Below are 23,198 nucleotides of genomic sequence, written 5' to 3'. Positions count from 1 at the left end.
CGGCTCTGAGGAAACGCCGGGCCAGCCCCGAGAGGAGAGCGCAGCGGCGCAGGCAGAGAGGGGAGCAGGGCCCGCGTGGAGCCGAGGGACAGGGAGCAAGCGCCAGAGAGGGCCGCAGGGGCCGAGGGCTGGGATGGAGCTGGCAGCTTCAGAGGAAGCAGCAGCAGGCCCCGCTCTCCGATGCTGAGTGTGGACCAGGCTGTGATCTCATGTTGCTCTCAGAGCCATGGGAGGAGCTGGTGCCTTTCACAGACGAGGGACGGAAACTCAGACAGCAGAGAGAAACACATCTTCTACTCGACTTGAAAATTCACAGCAGCCCTTTCTGGAGAGCTGGCTGATGAGCTTACCAAGTAAGTGAAGTCGCTCAGGCGCGTCCGACTCTCTGTGACCCCATGGACTGTAGCCCACCAGGCTTCTCTGTCCATGGGGTTCTCCAGGCAAGAATCCTGGAGTGGGTTGCCATTTCCTTCTCCGGGGATTGTCCCGACCCAGGGATTGAACCCGGGTCTCCCGCATTACGGGCAGACACGTTCACCTCTAAGCCACCAGGGAAGCCCAAATAGGAATAGGAAAAAAAAGATTAACAGGAAGCTTAGGGTTAATCCTCCTCACCTTCTCTGCTAGCTCTCAGCTGCAGCCTCTACTCAGAGAATCAACAAGAAATTGGTCTTGCCTTTCACTCTCATTTCCTTATTTCAATGGCAGAGCAACAATCTTTAAAAGGTTCACACTCCTGGTCTCCTGACTGACTGGGCTTCACAGGCCAGTGCCTGTGACTACGCAGAAGGCATGGCACGAGGAAGCAGTGTGCTCAGCTCCGGCAACACAACAGTTCCACAGCTATCACCCTGACACGTGCATCCCAGCTGGCTCAGGGGTAAAGAACCTGCCTACCAGTGTGGAAGACACGAGCTGGATCCCTGGGCTGGGAAGATCCCCTGGAGAAGGAAATGGCCGCCCACTCCAGGATTCTTGCCTGGGAAATCCCACGGACAGAGGACCCTGGCGGGCTACAGTCCATGGGGTCGTGAAAGAGTCGGACACGACTTAGCAACTTATACCACAGCCCGGATATACTGAATGCAGGGATGGTCCCCAGGAAGCTGTGTCTATCAATAGCTCCAAAGGTGCTTCTGTTGCACAACTAAGGGAATAAAAGACAGGACAGAAAGTGTGGGCTCTGGAGTTGGACCAGGGCTCAAATCACAGCTCTGCAATTTACTAACTAAAAGACTCAAGTGCCTAGTTTCCTAAAGCCTGAGGTTTCAGCTGAAAAAAAGGAATAATGCTATTTGCCCCACATGATTAAAGTGAAGGATAAGTCAGAATATTTGCTAGTAGATTATGACAGATGCCTGGAAAATAGTAGGTGTTCAACATATACTAAGTATTTAGAGTTGTCAAAGTTAAGCTTTATCATTAAAACGAAAAAAGAATCCGAGATTCAGGTTGAAGGAAACAAAAACATTTAAATGTAAAACTACCAGCCCTAACCAAATTATTGAGCCTCTTGATTACATAGTTTGCTCACACTTAGGAATCCTGATGAATGTTTACTTATAGTATGTTTTTAGAACTTCATGAAACTCTGATCAATAATTACCCATTAAAATAGTAATTCTGAAGCATGAACATTAAATACAAAACAATGATGTAACATCCTTATTTTGTTCTGTGTACATGAACAGACATAACATGCCTGTAACTGCTCAAATATTGGCCAGTGTCTAGTCAAGGCTATGGTTCTTCCTGTGGTCATGTATGGATGTGAGAGTTGGACTGTGAAGAAGGCTGAGCGCCGAAGAATTGATGCTTTTGAACTGTGGTGTTGCGGAAGACTATGAGAGTCCCTTGGACTGCAAGGAGATCTAACCAGTCCATTCTGAAGATCAACCCTGGGATTTCCCTGGAAGGAATGATGCTAAAGCTGAAACTCCAGTCCTTTGGCCACCTCATGCAAAGAGTTGACTCATTGGAAAAGACTCTGATGCTGGGAGGGATTGAGGGCAGGAGGAGAAGGGGACGACCGAGGATGAGATGGCTGGATGGCATCACGGACTCGATGGACGTGAGTCTGAGTGAACTCCAGGAGATGGTGATGGACAGGGAGGCCGGGCGTGCTGTGATTCATGGGGTCGCAGAGTCGGACACGACTGAGCGACTGAACTGAACTGAACTGAGGCCATCTCAGCCCTCTAAGAAATATATGTACATGTCTACAGAGACTAATAAAATGATGTTCTCATATGGCTCTATAGACCTGGTCTATGAACTGAAATTCTTTCACACTGAAAAATCCACTTATACAACTTGAAAAAGTAATATGAATTTCAATCTCAAAAACGACAAAATGATCTCTCTTCATTTCCAAGGCAAACCATTAAATATCACGATAATCCAAGTCTATGCCCCAACCAGTAACGCTGAAGAAGCTGAAGTTGAACAGCTCTATGAAGACCTACAAGACCTTCTAGAACAAACACCCCAAAAAGATGTCGTTTTCATTATAGGGGACTGGAATGCCAAAGTAGGAAGTCAAGAAACACCTGGAGTAACAGGCAAATTTGGCCTTGGAATGCAGAATGAAGCAGGGCAAAGGCTAATAGAGTTCTGCCAAGAAAATGCACTGCTCATAGCAAACACCCTCTTCCAACAACACAAGAGAAGACTCTACACGTGGACATCACCAGATGGTCAACACCGAAATCAGACTGATTATATTCTTTGCAGCCAAAGATAGAGAAGCCCTCTATGGTCAGCAAAAACAAGACCAGGAGCTGACTGTGGCTCAGATCGTGAACTCCTTATCACCAAATTCAGACTTAAATTGAAGAAAGTAGGGAAAACTACTAGACCATTCAGGTGTGACCTAAATCAAACCCCTTATGACTATACAGTGGAAGTGAGAAATAGATTTAAGGGACTAGATCCAATAGACAGAGTGCCTGATGAACTATGGGCTGTTCGTGACACTGTACAGGAGACAGGAATCAAGACCATCTCCAAGAAAAATAAATGCAGAAAAGCAAAATGACTGTCTGAGGAGGCCTTACAAATAGCTGTGAAAAGAAGTGAAGCAAAAAGCAAAGGAGAAAAGGAAAGATATACCCATTTGAATGCCGAGTTCTAAAGAAGAGCAAGGAGAGATAAGAAAGCCTTCCTCAGTAATCAATGCAAAGAAATAGAGGAAAACAACAGAATGGGAAAGACAAGAGATCTCTTCAAGAAAATTAGAGATACCAAGGGAACATTTCATGCAAAGATGGGCTCGATAAAGGACAGAAATGATATGGACCTAACAGAAGCAGAAGATATTAAGAAGAGGTGGCAAGAATACACAGAAGAACTGTACAGAAAAGATCTTAATGACCCAGATAATCACGACAGTGTGATCACTCACCTAGAGCCAGACATCTTGGAATGTGAAGTCAAGTGGGCCTTAGAAAGCATCACTACGAACAAAGCTAGTGGAGGTGATGGAATTCCAGTTGAGCTGTTTCAAATCCTGAAAGATGATGCTGTGAAAGTGCTGCACTCTGTATGCCAGCAAATTTGGAAAACTCAGCAGTGGCCACAGGACTGGAAAAGGTCAGTTTTCATTCCCATCCCTAAGAAAGGCAGTGCCAAAGGGTGCTCAAACTATCGCACAATTGCACTCATCTCACACGCTAGTAAAGTGATGCTCAAAATTCTCCAAGCCAGGCTTCAGCAATACGTGAACCGTGAACTTCCTGATGTTCAAGCTGGTTTTAGAAAAGGCAGAGGAACCAGAGATCAAATTGCCAACATCCGCTGGATCATGGAAAAAGCAAGAGAGTTCCAGAAAAACATCTATTTCTGCTTTCTTGACTATGCCAAAGCCTTTGACTGTGTGGATCACAACAAACTGTGGAAAATTCGGAAAGAGATGGGAATACCAGACCACCTGACCTGCCTCTTGAGAAATCTGTATGCAGGTCAGGAAGCACCAGTTAGAACTGGACATGGAACAACAGACTGGTTCCAAATAGGAAAAGGAGTACGTCAAGGCTGTATATTGTCACCGTGCCTGTTTAACTTCTATGCAGAGTACATCATGAGAAACGCTGGGCTGGAAAGAGCACAAGCTGGAATCAAGATTGCCGGGAGAAATATCAATAACCTCAGATGTGCAGATGACACCACCCTTACGGCAGAAAGTGAAGAAGAACTAAACAGCCTCTTGATGAAAGTGAAAGGAGAGAGTAAAAAAGTTGGCTTAAAGCTCAACATTCAGAAAACGAAGATCGTGGCATCTGGTCCCATCACTTCATGGGAAATAGAGAGATGGGGAAACAGTGGAAACAGTGGCTGACTTTATTTTTGGGGGCTCCAGAATCAGTGCAGATGGTGACTGCAGCCATGAAATTAAAAGACCCTTACTCCTTGGAAGAAAAGTTATGACCAACCTAGACAGCATATTCAAAAGCAGAGACATTACTTTGCCAACAAAGGTCCATCTAGTCAAGGCTATGGTTTTTCCTGTGGTCATGCATGGATGTGAGAGTTGGACTATAAAGAAAGCTGAGTGCAGAAGAACTGATGCTTCTGAACTGTGGTGTTGGAGAAGACTCTTGGGAGTCCCTTGAACTGCGAGGAGATTCAACCAGTCCATCCTAAAGGAGATCAGTCCTGGGTGTTCACTGGAAGGACTGATGTTGAAGCTGAAACTCCAATACTGTGGCCACCTGATGTGAAGTGCTGACTCGCTGGACAAACCTTGATGCTGGGAAAGATTGAGGGCAGGAGGAGAAGGGGACAACAGAGGATGAGATGGTTGGATGGCATCACTGACTCAGTGGACGTGGGTTTGGGTGGACTCCGGGAGTTGGTGATAGACAGGGAGGCCTGGTGTGCTGCAGTTCATGGGGTCTCAAAGAGTTGGACAAGACTGAGTGACTGAACTGAACTGAATATTAATTTCTGCTGCTACCCATGACATAACAACTAGTATGGGCCTTACCCTCTCTCACATCCTGAACAATTCTTAATATAGTCAAAAGAGATAAGCCTGCTGTTTTCAGGTACTGGACAACCAGCAGTATAAAACCAACCCTTGAAAGAAGGGCTATCCATGAGGTGAACAGTCTCAGTAAGTAGAGGAGGCAGACTGGGTTGCTGTGTGGCTGGAGTTTGTAGGGCAAAACACTACAGAGAAAGGAGCGGTGTGCGGTGAGACGGGGACCAAAATCGGCGGGACGCTCCCCTTGGGTCTCCGACCAAGGCCTGGGCTGTGACTACACAGTGTGAGACTCTATCGGACCCAACACACAGCGCCTGCTGCAGGGTTGGGAGCTGAACAAAACTAACAGAGGTCACGGAGTGCTTGGAGCCACCGGACCTCTGAGCCATCACAGTGCAGGGCCTTCACTGAGCATCCTTCACATTCAAACGAGATGCTACAAGTCCTACTTTAAAAGTAGGGATCACAGCTCAGAGTGAAAAGCCATGTCCTCAAATAACAAGATCAACACTGACCTGCCCTTTTTCTCCTCTCAAATATCACTGTAATGATCGCTCTTTTTTTTAATGCTCTCTTTAATATTCTAAAAATATTTATTTTTTAAGTAGGTATTTCATAAAATTACCTTATGAAATTTTGAAACCAACATTCAAAAGGTTTCCAAAAGCTTATGTAATGGAAAGACGCTTTTCTATCGCTGCCCTCAGTCTTTTTCCGCAGAAACAAAGCCAATGACCAGTTTCGATCAGCACTAACGAATAGGGTTTTCTGCAGTGATGGAAATGCCCCATACCCGCGCTGATACAACAGCCAGGAGCCACGGAGACTGTTAACTACTGGACGCGAAGCCAGCATGACCGAAGACGTGAGAGACCGAGGAAGTGAAGGCGCAGTTCACTCAGTAAAGTAAGTGAAGTCACTCAGGCGTGTCCGACTCTTTGCGACCCCACACGCTGTAGCCCATCAGGCTTCTACTGTCCATCGGATTCTCCAGGCAAGATTCCTGGAGTTGGTTGCCATTTCTGCCATCTCTTCCGGCAGCTCTTCCCGACCCAGGGATCGAACCCGGGGCTCCCGCATTGCAGGCAGACACTTTCACCTCTGCACCACCAGGGAAGCCCGTTACTCAGTTTACTGAATTTAAACAGCTACCTGTGATCAGCGGCTAGTGTGTTGGGCAGTGCAGATCTAGAGAATCCCCCGAGCGCAGTCTTCCAGGTTGGCTACACAATACAGTCGCTTATGAAGCATTTAAACATTCAGAGCCCTAGCTGCAGCTCACATCAAATATGCAATAAACATCTCTGGAGTGGGACTCAGATATTGGTCTTTTTTTTTTTTTACCTCACCATGATTCCAGTATATGGCCAAGGTAGAAGCCTTCTGTTCTAGAAAATAACTTATCTTATAAATAGAGTAGCTCTACCTAACATTAGAAAACCAAAAGGAGTTACTTTTCTTTATAAATTATTAAATTAGAAAAGAACTTCCAATTGCTTAGGTACCTAAAAAATCTTTGTATCTTTAAGGAGTTTTCCCCCAAAGTAAATCATTAGAGGCAATTTTTACTGAGTTTGAGTAAATTTCCAAGTAAGAAATAAGGTTTTCCTCTCTGTTAATATGCATAACATGGAAAAATATTTGCACTGCGTACTGTTAAGGAACTCTTAAGAGTCAGTACGGAAAACACCAACAATCCAATAGAAAAATGGGCAAAAATGATCACCAGGCAAATCACAGAAGGCAACAAAAATGGCCAATACAAATATGAAGAGATGTTTAATGAAATTAATACCAAGGCAAATTTAAGGTATCATTTCAGATTGGCAAAGAGTTTAAAGTATAGCAAACCCAAATATCAGCGAGGATGTGGACAAACAAAACTGTCACATATCACTGGCAGAAATGTGAGCTGGTGTAAGAATGGTAAAGGTGAGGATACCCTGTGACGCGAGAATTTTCTTCTAGGGTCACATCCCCATGCTGAGCTTTGCAGCCACTGTGCTGGGACCTGTTTACAGATTAACAGACTGCTGAGCTGTTGATCTCAACACTCAGTGACTGGGTAGGGCTCAGGACAGCCAGACCCCCAGGCCTGACCTCTAGACGACAATAGCCTCACCTTTTTAGATCCATGTACTAATCAAGCTCTAGAAGCATCCCAACTCTCATGTGCACAGGAAAACACGCGTCTAGGAATGCCCACTGTACTATCTGTTTTAAACAACAAAAAACTGGAAGTGGCCTGTTCATTACACATGAATAGATGAATTATGCTTTATTTATATAGTGAAAGAATTATAACGGTTAAAAAGTCATAGGTATAATACAGGCAAATCTCAAAAGCAAAATACTGAGGCGAAGAAACAAGCTGCAGAATAAGACACAGTAAGACATCGTTTGCTTCTTTATTACCTCTTGGCTGCACCAAGTGGCACGTGGGACCTGAGTCCGGGTTTCGGACCCACGCCCCTGCACTGGGAACATGGGGCCCCGACCGCAGGGTCGTGGGGCCACCGGGCGAGCCCCAGTCATCGCTTAGTCAAGTTCAAGGAGCTGACAGAACAGCACTGTGCCGCTTCACAGATGTTTACAAAGGCCTTAAAGCCTAAAAAAAGTATGGAATTGATATACACCAATCTCAGCAAAAACTGATGCGTATGAACTGTGGTGTTGGAGAAGACTCTTGAGAGTCCCTTGGACTGCAAGGAGATCCAACCAGTCCATCCTGAAGGAGATCAGCCCTGGGATTTCTTTGGAGGGAATGATACTAAAGCTGAAACTCCAGTACTTTGGCCACCTCATGTGAAGAGTTGACTCATTGGAAAAGACTCTGATGCTGGGAGGGATTGGGGGCAGGAGAAGAAGGGGACGACCCAGGATGAGATGGCTGGATGGCATCACCGGCTTGATGGACGTGAGTCTGAGTGAACTCCGGGAGATGGTGATGGACAGGGAGGCCTGGCGTGCTGCGATTCATGGGGTCACAAAGAGTCAGACACGACTGAGCGACTGAACTGAACTGACTGAATCTCAGCATAGTGTATCTTCTATGTATATAGTGTGTCTGGCGAATAGATATCTGGGAAATAGATATCATAGTGTATCTGGGGAAAAGAGGCAGGATTGGGATCTGGAGGGGACAAAGGGAGGCTTCAATTGATCGGTTATGTCTTTTTCCTTTAACAATAATACCAATAACAGAAATATCTGAAACAAATGTGGCAAGATGTTACATTATTTTTTTGTTTTTTTAATTTTTAGACGGCAGTGGATACTTGACTATTCATTATATTATTCTCTATGTTTTTCTATATATTTGGAATGTTTCTAAATCTAAGCTGCAAGACTCCTGTAGAATCTTGTGACTAGCTCCAAACCGACATTAAAAACAAACCAAACCCATTAAGACCTGGCTCCCTGCCTCTGGAAGCTGAAGCATCAAGAACCGCGCCGACCGCAGGCGCGGGCCGTGTGCCGCGTGGCCGTCCCGGAGCCGCGTCTCAGGCTCAGCAGCGCCCTGCTGTGGTCTCCAGCGCCGTCCTGCATCGTCAACAACACGGCCACCAGCACGTGGGTCAGGTTCAATTCACAAGCGTGTGCTCTTTTCTCTACTTCCTCTGTGGGACTGTTGCTCTGCAGTCACTAGGGAGCCCACATACACACCGGAACTTGTGCTGGTGTAGAGGACTATTACATAGATGACTTCAGGGAGAAGAGACGATACTCCCTAACAGGAGTGACCGGGAGATGAGAGCACGTTCCTAATGACATAAGCGGTCGCGGCAGCAGCGGTGGCGGCTGGGGCTGACGGTGCGCAGCGCAGGCCACACACCGGGCGCCGCTCTTGGCGGCTGCTGTTTATTCGCTCGGTCCCGTCTGACTCTCTGCAGCCCCCTGGACTGCAGCCGCCAGGCTCCTCTGTCTACGGGATTTCCCAGGCAAAAATACTGGAGTGGATTGCTGTTTCCTTATCCAGGCGATCTTCCCAATCAAGGGACTGAACCTGTGTCTCCTGCCTGGCAGGGGGATTCTTTACCACCAAGCCTCTTCGAGCTTTACATTCAAACCTCACATCCACCCTATGAGGTTGAAACTTACAGTCCCATCTCATTGATAAGGATAAGGGCAAATAAATGGTCACATGCCTGTGAAAAGGCAGAGCCAAGGGTCCGAATCCAGCAGTTTGACTCTAGAGACCACTACCCCGCCACTAAGGATATTCTGGAAATTCAACCGCACACATTTATTGGGACCCTGGATGTGCAGGCATGAGCATACTGCGCGCTCAAGGCACGAAGACACAGCACGGCTTTGCTCTGTGTTTGCTCTGACGGACTGTACAGCTCAGAGTTTCTTTTCACCAGTGACTATATTAAAATAGTCTTTATACTCAAAATCCTTCTGTAAAAGCACCAACAGTCCAGAGATTCAAAATTAATCCAGAAGACTTCTGATTCCTGGGTCTGCACATAAGGAGCTTAAAAGTTGCCACTGTATCCTAACAACAAGGAAACAGCTAAAACAGGCTGAAAAATCAACAGCTCTTCTGGGTCCATAAGAAAGAGGAAGACACAGAGCAGATTGGTACCATCCTATAAGAGAGACAGACAAATGCAGGGAGTCTCAGCTTACAGGAGAGGCTAATGAACAGAAACTGCCACAGAAGCCAGGGCGGCGAGCCCAGAGCTGCACCTGGTTAGTTGCCAGAGGCTCAGTGCGGACAGCTCAGAGTTAAAACAGAGGCTCAGTGTGAACAGCACAGAGTTAAACTCTAGGGGGCCCAGTCACAGAGGGGGCTCCCACAAAGTCAGGGAATTTACTCCAGGAGCTCAAGTAGATTCCCAGGTAAATACTGGAGAAAGCCCCCTGAGGGTTGGGGGAGGGCAAAAGGACACAAAGCTTTCTGTCCCTAGTAAGGTCTGCCCTTTGCAGAAACCAGGTAAACAGCGCCTAGCTTGCTAGGGCATTATCAGAGTCTAAGTGGCCTATGGAAGGAAAACACCCAACTCTAGCTCCCTCGAGCCACCCTGTCCCACCTAAGAGGGGAAGGAAAAAACTGAGAAGTACTTGTGAAGTTCAGACTCCAGAGGCACAGGCCCACTGAAAGGCTGAGAGCCAACTGCAGAGCCAGGGAGTGCATGCCCTCCCCACAGCTCACCACCAGGGAACAGCAGGGGCGCTGCCCCGGTGTGCGCACCACGCCGAGGCATCGAGGAAACCCACAAGGCACACTGAGAGGCACAGACTGCCCTGAACAGAGAGCGAGCTTCCCAACAGACTCGGCAGGAATGGGGGGCTATTGCCCGGGAACGCAAAAGAACCGCAGCTACGATGCTAAGAACTCTGTCGGATCAAGTAGACAGCATGCAGGAATAGACGGGCAATCGAAGTACAGAGACAGAAACCCTAGAAAGAATAAAAAAGAAATACTAGAGATCGAAAACACTGTAACAGAGGTGAAGAATGCCTCTGACGGGATTATTAGTAGGCTGGACAAAACTGAGGAAAGAAGCTCTGAGTTAAAGGATTTATCGACAGCATCCTCAAAAACAGAAAAGCAAAGAGGACAAAGACTGGGAAAAAACAGAACCAAGTACCTAAGACAACCGTAAAAAGGGTAACGTATGTGTAACGAGAATACCAGAGGAAGAGAGAAAAGAACAGAAGAAATATCTGACGTATAATGACAGAATTTCTGCCAAATTAATGTCAAACAAAAAACTACAGATCCAGGAAGCTCAGAGAACACAGAGCAAGATAAATGCCCAACCAAACAAAAAGACTTCTTCACAGCATATCATTTTCAAATTCAGAAAATCAAAGCTAAAGGAAGACTAATCCACTGGTGCACTGTTGGTGGGAACATAACGTGGCGGTTTCTCAGACACTAAAACCAGAGCTACCGCACGGCCCCGCGCCCACCCCAGGGTGAGCACGCACGCAGCAGCACCACTGTGCGGAAAGATGCGTGCACCCTAGTGTTCTCAGCGGCGTCATTTACAAGTGCCAGGATATGGGGGCAACCTGAGGGTCCAAAAGCAGCTGAACAGACAAAGAAGATGTGGTGCGTGCGCACACACGCAGGCACACGCACACACACACGCACACCCACACGCACACATACGCACACACGCGCGCACACGCACACATACGCACACACGCACGCGCACACGCACACGCACGCACACGCACATGCGCACACACGCACGCACACGCACACGCACACCCGCACGCACACACGCACGCACGCGCACACGCACATGCTCACACACGCACGCACACGCACACCCACACGCACACACATACGCACACACGCACATGCGCACGCACACGCACACACGCATGCACACATACGCGCACACGCACACGCACGCATACGCGCATGCACACGCACACCCACACGCACACGCACGCACACCCACACGCACACGCACGCACGCGCACGCACACGCGCACACGCACATGCGCACACACGCACGCACACGCACACGCACGCACACGCACACGCACACATACGCACACACGCGCGCACACACACACATACGCACACACGCACACACACGCACACACACATACGCACACACGCACACACACATACGCACACACGCACGCACACGCACACCCACACGCAGGCACACACGCACGCACGCGCACACGCGCACACGCACATGCGCACACACGCACGCACACGCACACCCACACGCACACACGCACACACGCACATGCGCACGCACACGCACACACGCATGCACACATACGCGCACACGCACACATGCACACGCGCGCACACGCACACGCACGCATACGCGCACGCACACGCACACCCACACGCACGCACACGCACACCCACACGCACGCGCACGCGCACACGCACACGCACATGTGCACACACGCACACACACGCACACACACACACGCGCACATGCACACGCACATGCGCACACATGCACGCACACGCACACCCACACCCACACGCGCACACACACGCACACACGCACACGCGCGCACACGAACACGCGCACGCACACATACGCACACACGCGCACGCACACATGCACACGCGCACACATACGCACACACGCGCACACGCACACACACGCACATGCGCACGCGCGCACACATACGCACACACGCACACGTGCACGCACACATATGCACACGCACACATGCACACACGCACACGCACACGCGCACGCACACGCACACATACGCACACACGCACACACACACAGAGGTAGGAAAAGAGTGAACTTTTGTCATTTGCAGCAACGTGTACGGACTTGGAGGGCATTTTGCTGAATGAAGTGAGTCAGACAGGAAGATAACACTGGTGATGTCACTCACATGTGGAACATAAAAACTACAACAAACTAGTGACAAGGACAAAAAGGAAGCAGAGGAGCAGACTCACAGATGAAGAGAACACCCTAGCGGTCGCCCGTGGGGAGAAGGCAGAAAGGGGGGCATGTAGGGTAGGCGGGAAAAGACAGCTATTTTATGGGGCTATATGAAATCATGTCTGTGCAACTTTTGAAAATTATAAAGCACTAGAATTTAGAGAACCTTCCATTTAATTTTTAAAAAGTAAGCACAATATCTTTATAATCAACCTAAACCTCAGTGAGTCTAGGACTAGGGTAAGTACGGCAAAAATTCAGAAGAATACATGGTCCTTGCCCTCAATATTTCTTTAACATCAAAGCCAGTGGTTCTAAAACATTAGCAAAGACCAAAATCACCTGGAGAGCTTGTTAAAACGCAGTCTGTTTGGCTACATTCCAAGAATTTCTTACGCTGTCCGTCTGGAACGGGACCTAAGAATATGTGTTTCTGTTAAAAAAGTCCCTGGGTAAGGCTGACACTGCTGGTTCAAGAACCATACTTTAAGAATCACTGGATTACTTCGTGGCCTTATAAAAAAAACACATGATCATCCTTACTCCTTATTTATGAACTCATGTTCTTGCTCTTGCCCTGAACTTTACTTTGAGGGAATACACTGAACTGGCAACTCAAAAGAATATGGATATGAAAGAATTTGAGAAGATAGGAAAACTATACATGGAAAGGACTAATTGTTTTTGCCTTAAGAGTCAAACATATCTGAACTTTTTCTTGATGACTCAGAGTTATTGCTCATGACAGTTATGCTGTGTTCAAGCTACTTATGTTTACTAAACGTATAAGTGGTTTATTTCTTTCAGGCTAAGTGTTCCTAGATTGCAGCATTGTTGATATTCATTCATTCACTTGGACCTCAGACACTCAGCAATTTCAGCCACAAACAATGAGCTATAACTACAGAAATAATCACGGAGATTGAAAAGGAATGAAAACAGCTAAGAAGAACCAAAGGTATGCTGTTACTTCCTATTTTTCAGAATAAACTGGAGTCAGCATGGAAGGGTACCTACGATATAAGAGACAAACATAGGAATGGTGAGAAAAACAGGGAGACATGAAAAAAGCTGCATGGGGTTAGGGCAGCAGCAGTGATACGGACCGAACAGAGAGAAAGACGCAGACGCATTAACGAAGAGACGTACGCTGAGCAGAAGTGGCCCTAAGAGGGGGGAGAAAGGGAATAAGCTGCTTAAACTGTAGGGTGATTAACTGAAACGACATGCCAAGTCCTAAAAGCCTACATAGGGTATTATTCTGCCATATCAAAGCATACCGACACCACCACAATCTAGGAACATTCAGCCTGGAGAAAGAAACCACATATACTTTAAGCAGCTTGAACATATAGCGTAACTGTCATGAGCAATAATGCTTGAGTCATCAAGAAAAAATTCAAATATGTTTGACTCTTCAGGCAAAAACAAGTATTTATACACTTTAGCAAAATTTTCCATAAAAATTATATCTAAAGCAATTATATTCTGGGAATTAATCCCTGGTGGCTCAGAGGTTAAAGCGTCTGCCTCCAATGCGGGAGACCTGGGTTCGATCCCTGGGTCGGGAAGATCCCCTGGAGAAGGAAATGGCAACCCACTCCAGTATTCTTGCCTGGAGAATCCCATGAATGGACGAGCCTGGTAGGCTACAGTCCATGGGGTCGCAAAGAGTCGGACACGACTGAGCGACTTCACCTCACCTCACCTCACCTAGTTAACTGAAAATAGTGGTCCCCAAGATATATATGACTTTTCTCAGGTGTTACTCAAAAAAACAACAGTCACATGAAAAATAAGATGATTGCTTCAGTTAAAATCTAGTAACTCTTACTTACCAACAGGAACATCTTCAGCTTTTGCAAGGTCATTCTCTTCTATTCCAGGCATGCCTGCATCACCACCTCGTTTGATTTGTTCTGCTCAAGTAACAAAAACATAATTCTGTATTTTTCCTTACATACATTGAAGGAATGTAACAATCAGTTTGTAAAGCAATGGGCTACATCGAATGAGTATCTATAAATCTTGCTTTGGACACAGGTATAACTCTACAGACTTATTATTTTTTTCTTCTCTGTTAAAGGATCCACATTTGAAACAGATACCTACACATAACGGAAGTAAAATCAAACAATATTCTTTACGACCGAAAACGTTCACTTCAAAGTGAGCAGAAGTCAGTTCCGTCTTAACATAAGACAGTAGCAGCACCTTTCCCGTGTGGAGTGTGGCGACTCGAGGGCTCTCCGCTCTTGCCTGCACCGTCCTCAGCAGCTTCCGGAACACTTTTAGGCACTGCATGATTGTCCGAATCCAGTTCATTTCCACCTTTTGATTCAAACTTGTGGGCCTCTTGCTGTAAGAGTAAGATTTGCCAACAGTAAGTATTTTTCAGCTCAAAATGTTAAACGATTGATACAACTAAACATTATTGTGTTAACTAAACATTCTGAAACAATTCATTTTTTTGGAAATACATACCACGGGTCCAAATTCCAAATACTTAACATTCTGAAACAGTTCATTTTATTAACTAAATGTTAATATTTAGTTAATATTAACTAAATATTCTGAAATAGTTCTTTTTTTGACTAAATATTCTGAAATAAACTAAATATTCTGAAATACATACCATGGGTCCAAATTCCAAACACTTAAGAGATATGGGACGTAATATTATTTTTTTGTTCAGTTTTTATACCTCATATGAAGTCAAAGAATAAGTATTTTTTTTAAAGTCTCTAATTACAACAAATGGCCTAAAACGTCAGGCAGAGATAACACTTTTCGGCTATGCTGAGGGAGTGACTGTCAGAAGACAGTCTTGCTGAGCGCTGGCTGCAGAGGCCTGGGGGGAGCATGGCTTCTGGACGGCATGTTTTAACCAAGCAGGAGAGCAGACAGCAGGAGGCCGGCACCCAGGTAGCCCCTCAAGTGGGATCGGTGGCTATCGACACTCAGGTTCTTCCCCAGGCAGAAACAGCAAGGTGGAAAACAGGCAAACTCTTCCCAGGTGCTCCGCCACTCAAGCACAGGAAGGATGGCAGAACAGTACGCAAGCCAGTGCTCCCTCTAACCTCCCTCACCTGACCATACCGCCTCCGGGGAACCTTGAATCTTCAGGTTATGATTGCTGCTGCTGCTAAGTCGCTTCAGTCGTGTCCGACTCTGTGCGACCCCACAGCCGGCAATCCACCAGGCTCCCCTGTCCCTGGGATTCTACAGGCAAAAACACTGGAGTGGGTTGCCATTTCCTTCTCCAGTGCAGGAAAGTGAAAAGGGAAAGTGAAGTCGCTCAGTCGTGCCTGACTCTTAGCGACCCCATGGACTGCAGCCCACCAGGCTCCTCCGTCCATGGGATGGTCCAGGCAAGAGTGCTGGAGTGGAGTGCAGGTTGTGATTAAGCCTGAACCAATCCTGTGGGGCCTAGTTTTCTCTTAACTGGTTGAGCTGTCTCACAGAAAACTGGGAGAGGGACGGATCAAGTACACATGCTTGGGTTGCCATAGTAATATTTAACGCATAATAATATCAACATTAAATGCTTTGCCAACTCTAAAGCACTATGCAGTGTAACCACTGGAAACGTTATAAAAAACAACGGTGCTACGAAATCCACAGGAACTCCAGAAACACAGGAGCCAAGTGGCGAGAACTTGTCACAATGAAGAACGGGCACTTCGACCACCAAGTGTAGGTATTCCGGTGGACCAGGCAATACTTCTGCCATGTCTCACAGTTTGCAACTTGTTTTCAAGCCTGTCCTCCAGTAGAGATAGTGAACAGTTTTAAGGAAAACAAAATAAAACTGAGGCTTAAAGAAGTTCTATAGTTTGTTCAAGATTACAAAGATGGAGACGTGTGGAAAGGGATTGAAACCATCTTTCTTACTCCCACAGGATTTGGGAACTTGATCAGCAATAGCCAATTTTCAGAGCTTAACTGCTGGTGCATGACATGATAAACTGAAATTTCTGAACATATCAGTATAAAGACCAAAGGTGAGAAAATCCATGAGGTACACAACCTAAGCCGTCCTGCATCTCTGTGCATTTTCGCTGTAATGCCACATTATAAGGCAACCTCCATAGTACGTACTCCACAGCTTTATGATATGGATAAAACAAACAAACAAAATTTAAAAGTCAACAAACTACTGGTCCAAAATACTTCTCCATTTAAAACACTTAGCAAAGATATTGTCCTTTGATTCACTATTAACACAACAGTTTTCTGCGAATGGACAATAATAAATACAATTAACAAAATAGGATGGCTTTCTAAGTGCAATATTGTTGATTTGGTAAGGGGGCACCTAGTTCCTTCTTAAACATAGTTTTTACTCTGAAATAATTCAAATTTATAGAAAAGTAATTACCAATCACTCAATTTCCCTTAGTGTTAACATCACATTAGCATGATACATTTGCAAACCTAAGAAAACAGCGTTAGTACATTATTAACTCAACTCCAGCCTTCATTTAGACTTCACTACTTTTTCCATTAAGGCCTTCTTCTGTTCCAGGACCCAATCCGGGACGTCACGCTGCGTGCACTAATTCACTCACTCGCATTTCACTGCACCACATCTCAGCACCAGGCCTTCTTAAGTCTCCTCTGCGCTCAGTTGTGCCCGACTCTTTGCGACCCCAGGGACTGTCCCCTGTAGGCTCCTCTGTCCAGGGGATTTCCCAAGCAAGTATGCTGGAGTGGACTGCCATTTCCTTCTCCAGGGGATCTTCCCAACCCAGGGACAGAACCTGTGTCTTCCAGGTGTCCTGTGCTGGCAGGAGGGTTCTTCACCACTGAGCCACCTGGGAACCCAAGTCTCCACTGGTCTGTAACAACTAACCTTCCTTTATGATAGCAGGAAAGCAGTACACAAATGAGGGTGGCTGTGTTCTAATAAACTGTATTTCTAGACACTGAGATTCGAGTCTCTTACAGCTTTCCCATGTCATAAAACAGTCTTTTGATTTTTTAACCATTTTTAAAATGCAATACCCACTTTTTTTGGCCGATGGGCAGTATGGAAAAAAAAGGCAGGAGGTTGCAGTTAGTTTGCTGACCCCTTCCTTAGAGTAATTTCTAAGACAGGCATGTACTTGGTTAAGAAAAAAAATCCCTGAACACACCTTATGCTTGTTTCTTATAGCTTATAATGGATTTGTACCTGTGAAAAACAACTCAGATTTCACAGAATTAAGTCATGGTAGCTGAAGAATACAAACGGAGGATGAGGAGCAGAACGAGGCGCTGGTGTGTCATCCTAGAAAGACGTTCTCTTAAGAGAACTTAAGGTTAAGCACCTCTATTTCTCTCCACCTTGTTCCATTTAGGGCAGGATAAGGGCAAAGAACGGGACAGGATATTAGTTAATTAACAATATAAAAATAGGCTAAAATAGAAGAGCAGAAAGAGAGAACTACACTTGCCAGGAGAAAGGAAAAAGCTGACATACTGCTTCTTGGGAGCAGAGAACGAACTTCTCCCATTATTTATACACTGGGCTCGTGACACCGCGGTTCCAACAGCAAGCCTCTGGTCCTCGTCCTTTTGTGTTCTAAGCTGCTGCTGCTGCTGCTGCTCAGTTGCTTCAGTCGTGTCCGACTCTGTGCGACCCCATAGACGGCAGCCCACCAGGCTCCCCCACCCCTGGGATTCTCTAGGCAAGAATACTGGAGCAGGTTGCCATTTCCTTCTCCAATGCATGAAAATGAAAAGTCAAAGTGAAGTCACTCAGTCGTGTCCGACTCTTAGCAACCCCATGGACTGCAGCCCACCAGGCTCCTCCATCCATGGGATTTTCCAGGCAAGAGTGCTGGAGTGGGGTGCCATTGCCTTCTCCATTTGTGTTCTATGAAGTGAAGTGAAGTGAAGTTGCTCAGTCATGTCCAACTCTTTGCGACCTCATAGACTGTAGCGTACCAGGCTCCTCTGTCCATGGGATTTTCCAGGCAACAGTACTGGAGTGGATTGTCATTTCCTTCTCCAGGGGATCTTCCCAACCCAGGGCTCGAACCCGGGTCTCCTGCACTGTAGACAGATGCTCTACTGGCTGGGCCACCAGTTCTGCAGGGTTGCTCAGAGACCTCGCTCAGGTTTCCCTGTTAAGATCTTACAGGAAAAGCGAACAAACTCTCGGCCAAACCACTGCTATGCCCCTCTGCGCACGCAGGGTCCCGGCAGTGTCTACTGGCTGCCCCTGGGCCTCAGCCCCACTAAGGCAGCTCACTCATGCCTGCCATCTCCCCGCAACCTACCCCACGTCTCAGCAAGGAAGGCTGCAGACAGACAGCAGCTGTTTCACTTTATGGTTAAAAAAAAGATGCCCTCAATATCATGTTGCAAAATGGTGAAAAAACAGAGCATGGAAACCTGGTTTCCTGAGCTTCTAGTCCTTTAGATGTGAGACCACCAAAGACCAAGGAAAACACTGTTCACTCTTCAGCCTCTCTTTACATCACAAGCCTTTATGCAGACGATAGCTGGGCAGACTAAACTGCAGCGCGTGAAAGACGAGTGTCGTCAAGACTTGTAAACTTAAAATTCCTTCTGTTTCTACCAAGACTTCCATAATATTTATCTACTGGAACTGTATGACTTAACAAAAGAATTTGCCATCCCCAAAATATGAAAATAGTGGCTAGCATTTCATTTCTGTATTTCAAGAAAGGAATCAGAAACAACAAAGATTGGTAAGTAAAAGTTTCTCAATTTTTTTTTCCTATTTCTCAAAAGCATAAAATACGAAGTAACTGATTTTTCAGTAACATGATTATCCACTTACAAACTGAGAAATAAACAGCAAAAATTACTTTTAAAAGTTTGGTAAAAGTTATTTAGCTCAAAGTTAGTTTTAAGAGCTGAGGTTTTATTTTTGCAGATGTTTAATTTACTCAGTACTAAAGCCACTGAAGTCATTTTTAGAATTACATAGGCTAAAATACTTAAAAATATGTTTTATGACAAAAATACAAATTTTAACTTCTAAATTATAAGATTTATAACAAGAACATATTTTAAGTATTTTTAAAACTTACCTTTTGTTCCTGCAAAAACTGGGCTGCCAACTTTTTAATATTTTCTTCATGCTGAGCTCTTAACTCCTTGATCTGTTGTCCACACTGAAAACTAAATTAGAAAGTCATTCTTTTAGACTATCATATCTTGGGTAGATTCTCAAAGATGTTTAGAAGTTGAAAACATACATCTGTATGGATAAAGCATTCAGTCAGCAGGAGAGTGGATAGGAGAGGGCAGAGAGCAGACGTGAAGACAGCTCACAGTCAGAATTCTTAAAGTACCTGAATCCTTAATAGAGGATGAAAATATTGATAAAGCTAATTAAAAAAAAAATTAGAAAGATGAATTTTTAAAAAGAAATTTTAAGCAGTTGCAGCAGACGAGTCATCAAATAGTATTGAGTTATCCAAAAAGTTTGTTTGCGTTTTTCTGTAAGATGTTATGAAAAACTCGAACTAACTTCTTGGCCAACCCAATACTTTCAACACAATAATAAAAGCCTAAACCATAAAAAGAGCAAGAACGGAAAAAACTAATAAAAAAGACAGAATGCAACCAGCAAGACAAAATGTAAAGGCACAAACAGATAAAATTATGAATTTCAACTGGACAAGCAGGCAAAGAACACAGAAAGATCATTCATGTAAAAAGAAACAACAGATACACAGAAAAATGTTACCTTCCACCATTTAAAATGCAAATTAAGCATCCTGTATGTATATATAGTACTTTCCTTATTCCTATACTAGTGAAATTAAGTTAGAATTATAAAAGTCAATGTTGGTGGGGCTACAGGGAAACATTTACAGTATAAATTAGTATAGTCATTTTACAAAGCAATCTTTCATATATGTGATAAGACCAATAAAACATTCTATCTCAGAAGTTCTGTATTAGAATATAATCAGTGAAATAACCTAAGAAGAAAAAAAAATCCTTTTTGCACAAAGATTTTTCCAGTTGATAATCATAACAGTGAGAAAAGGAAAACTCCTACAGTGGTCCAGCAATTGGGAAAGAGTAAAAAAGCTCTAGCATACTAATATACTGACTAATTTATTACCTCTAAGTATGTCAATCTTTAATCCTAAAGATACATGGAAAATTACTGAACACCATTAGATTAAAACCACGTATGTAGTAGACGCATACTGACAGCCGGCAAGAGTAAGATGTCAGAAATGGATAAACAGTTTAAAATACGGTGAATCAATCTAATTTTTGGTATGCAGACCTAAAAAATACCTTTTACTGTAAAACCGATTTCTTACACGATTTCCTGTCTTACAAAGTCTACAATGTCTTACAATGTCTACAAGGGTAGATTCAACATGACTTGTATGAGATATTTTCATGTTCTTCAAGCTATCAAAATAAAACAGATTTCACAGACACATACAAAGACAATAGAAAAGGAATTTATTATTGTTTTTTTAGAAAAGGAATTTGAAAGACTTAGTAAAATTAAAGAAGAGAAGAAAAACAGACTCTAGAAAGGAAATGAATTGCCTGAATGTTGGACAAATATTCAAGGTTCATAGGTACTTACTGCATGCAGAATCTTACCTCTCATACTCTAACCTCTTCACAAGGTAAGTATTGTTCTTCCTGTAGTCTTGCAGTTGGTCTTCCTGTCGAAGAAACTCCTGACGAAGCTCAGCAAGTTGCTCTACCCACAGAACGCAGACAAAACAGAGCACAGGAATGAGGCCTCCTCGCTCTACTGCTTCCTGTTAAGAAGGGATGGGGCTCCGAAACCCACACACAGGCCTCAATTGATGCTTTCATCCTCTCGAGAAGCTAAATTACGTAACTAGTACCATATTTAATTGCCTTTCGTACACATGTATAGACAATAAAATTTATTTTTAAAACAAGACAGCCTCAGTGGCTTTCACATCAATCAGAAATATTTTAAAATTATACATCTTTACACATTATATAGACCATATGCTAAGTTGTGGAAGCAAACCATGAAGAGCTGCCTCTCTTTCTAAACCTAACTGCTTTAGAAAGTAGGGGGGAAATCATATTTTTTAGATGTGTTGGCTATGGATGCAGAATTCATTTTAAAATCACATTTGATTCCCAACTTAGGTACCAATCTCTTTAGATCTGACTTCCAGTTCTGCTACTGAATTACATCCACATACACCAAGATTCCATTTACAAAGCTTATAATCTCTGGACCAGAGCTAAATGTTTCAGTTGTAATGAATAATATGACATTTCAAACTGGATAGTAAATTAAAAGCTGAGCCAGATGCTCGTTTGTGAACATTTAATCTATAACCACTGGCGTCACGTTTTCTAGAGTTGTTCCATCGAATCCTACAAAAAAAAATCCAGCCAAGGAAGAGAAAATCTGCCAACAGCCTTATCAGTTAAGCAAAAGCAGTAATTAAGAGAGTCTTGATTTTCATAAATGGGAACAGAGGTCTATTCTATATAAGCAACATCTACTTATTAAGACTAAAATATAATTTCTAACTATAATATGCCAATATTATAACATCTGCTTTTCACAGAAGGCTTAACAAATTAGTCTTATTACTTTAAAGGCACCCAGAAATCCTTGTAAGTTTTTAAAAAGCAGATATAAACATAAACTTTTAATATAAATATATCCATGTAAAAAATAAGAATAAAATTACATCAAAATGCTATCAGTGATTAAGCTTAGTGGTGGGATTCTGAGCGCATTTTTTTTTCTCTACAACTTTTATTGTGGAATCATAACTACAGTAACAATAACAAATAAAAATGTTCAAGTCACATGAATGCTTGATGAGGTATATAAAGTTTAACAACATGCATGTAATAGCTATTGTACAGGATTAATAATCAAATATGAAATGTAAATGATTTACATAAAATGCTTGTAGTTGATAATTATGCTTGCCTATTCAAGCCACATTTTTTATTATTTTAAAACTTTAATTAAGGTATAACACTATGTGAGTTCACGGCATACATGCTGATTTGATTCACCAACACGCTGTAAAATGACTACCCGATCACATCAGCCAACACCTCCACCGTCTCACATAACTACCATTTTTTGTGTGTGGTGAGAACATTTGGGACCTACTCTTTCAGCAACTTCCAAGTATACAATGCAGCGTTGTTATAGCACAATATTGTTAACTGTAATCATCATAGATCACCAAACCTTACTCGTCTTGTAACTAACAGTTTGTACCCTTCAGCCAACACCTCATGTTCCCCACACATCTCCCAAACCCTGGAACCACCATTCTACTCCCTGTCTCTGTGAGTTTAGCCCAAGTCACATTTTAAATTTCTCGACCTGCTCTATTAACTCTACGATATGCAAACATGGTTGATCTCTGTAGTTTCCAGTCATGTCCCCTACCTCAGATAAAAGTAACAAATGAGGCCAGGTATCCATGAAACACATACTCAGCTTGTCACCTGCTCCCTGGTCCCACCTACTAAGAAGCAGAGGGTAAGAGGGAGCAGAACCCTCAGCTATGGATGTTGATTCTAAAGAACAATGAGATCCTAGCAGAAGGCAGTGACAAAAAGTTTCGTAGCTTATAGACAGAGTTAACGAGCAAAGATTCCAGAACTGAAAAGCTACTTCAATTTAAAAAAAAAAGGTCAAACCAGAAGGGTAATGGATCCCAACTGCTGATCTACAAGACCCCTTCAGGCTTCTTTTTCCTATACAGTAAACTCACTAAACAGCTAAGTTTACCTTCAGAATGAAAGTGAGGTATGTATGATTTCTAGATTTGAAATTGCTTCTCTGCTTCCCCAAA

The 23,198-nt window shown here is 44.2% G+C and overlaps 1 protein-coding gene across 3 annotated transcripts in view; it reads right to left on the bottom strand.

Moving 5' to 3' along the window:
* LOC128053894 (protein GOLM2) overlaps positions 1-23,198 on the bottom strand; it is an 87,962-nt gene that overhangs the window by 30,441 nt on the left and 34,323 nt on the right. For all 3 annotated transcript variants that reach the window (XM_052646379.1, XM_052646380.1, XM_052646378.1), the window contains exons 3-6: positions 20,980-21,082; positions 19,431-19,521; positions 14,599-14,743; positions 14,223-14,303 (exon numbers count right to left, since the gene is read on the bottom strand). In XM_052646379.1, coding sequence (XP_052502339.1) covers positions 14,223-14,303; positions 14,599-14,743; positions 19,431-19,521; positions 20,980-21,082 — 420 coding nt within the window. The remainder of the gene's footprint in view (positions 1-14,222; positions 14,304-14,598; positions 14,744-19,430; positions 19,522-20,979; positions 21,083-23,198) is intronic.

Source organism: Budorcas taxicolor, chromosome 10 (assembly GCF_023091745.1).
Source record: "Budorcas taxicolor isolate Tak-1 chromosome 10, Takin1.1, whole genome shotgun sequence".
In the NCBI taxonomy this organism is placed as follows: domain Eukaryota; kingdom Metazoa; phylum Chordata; class Mammalia; order Artiodactyla; family Bovidae; genus Budorcas; species Budorcas taxicolor.
Note: the sequence above shows the minus strand (reverse complement) of the source record. Positions and strands in the feature narration are given on the sequence as shown.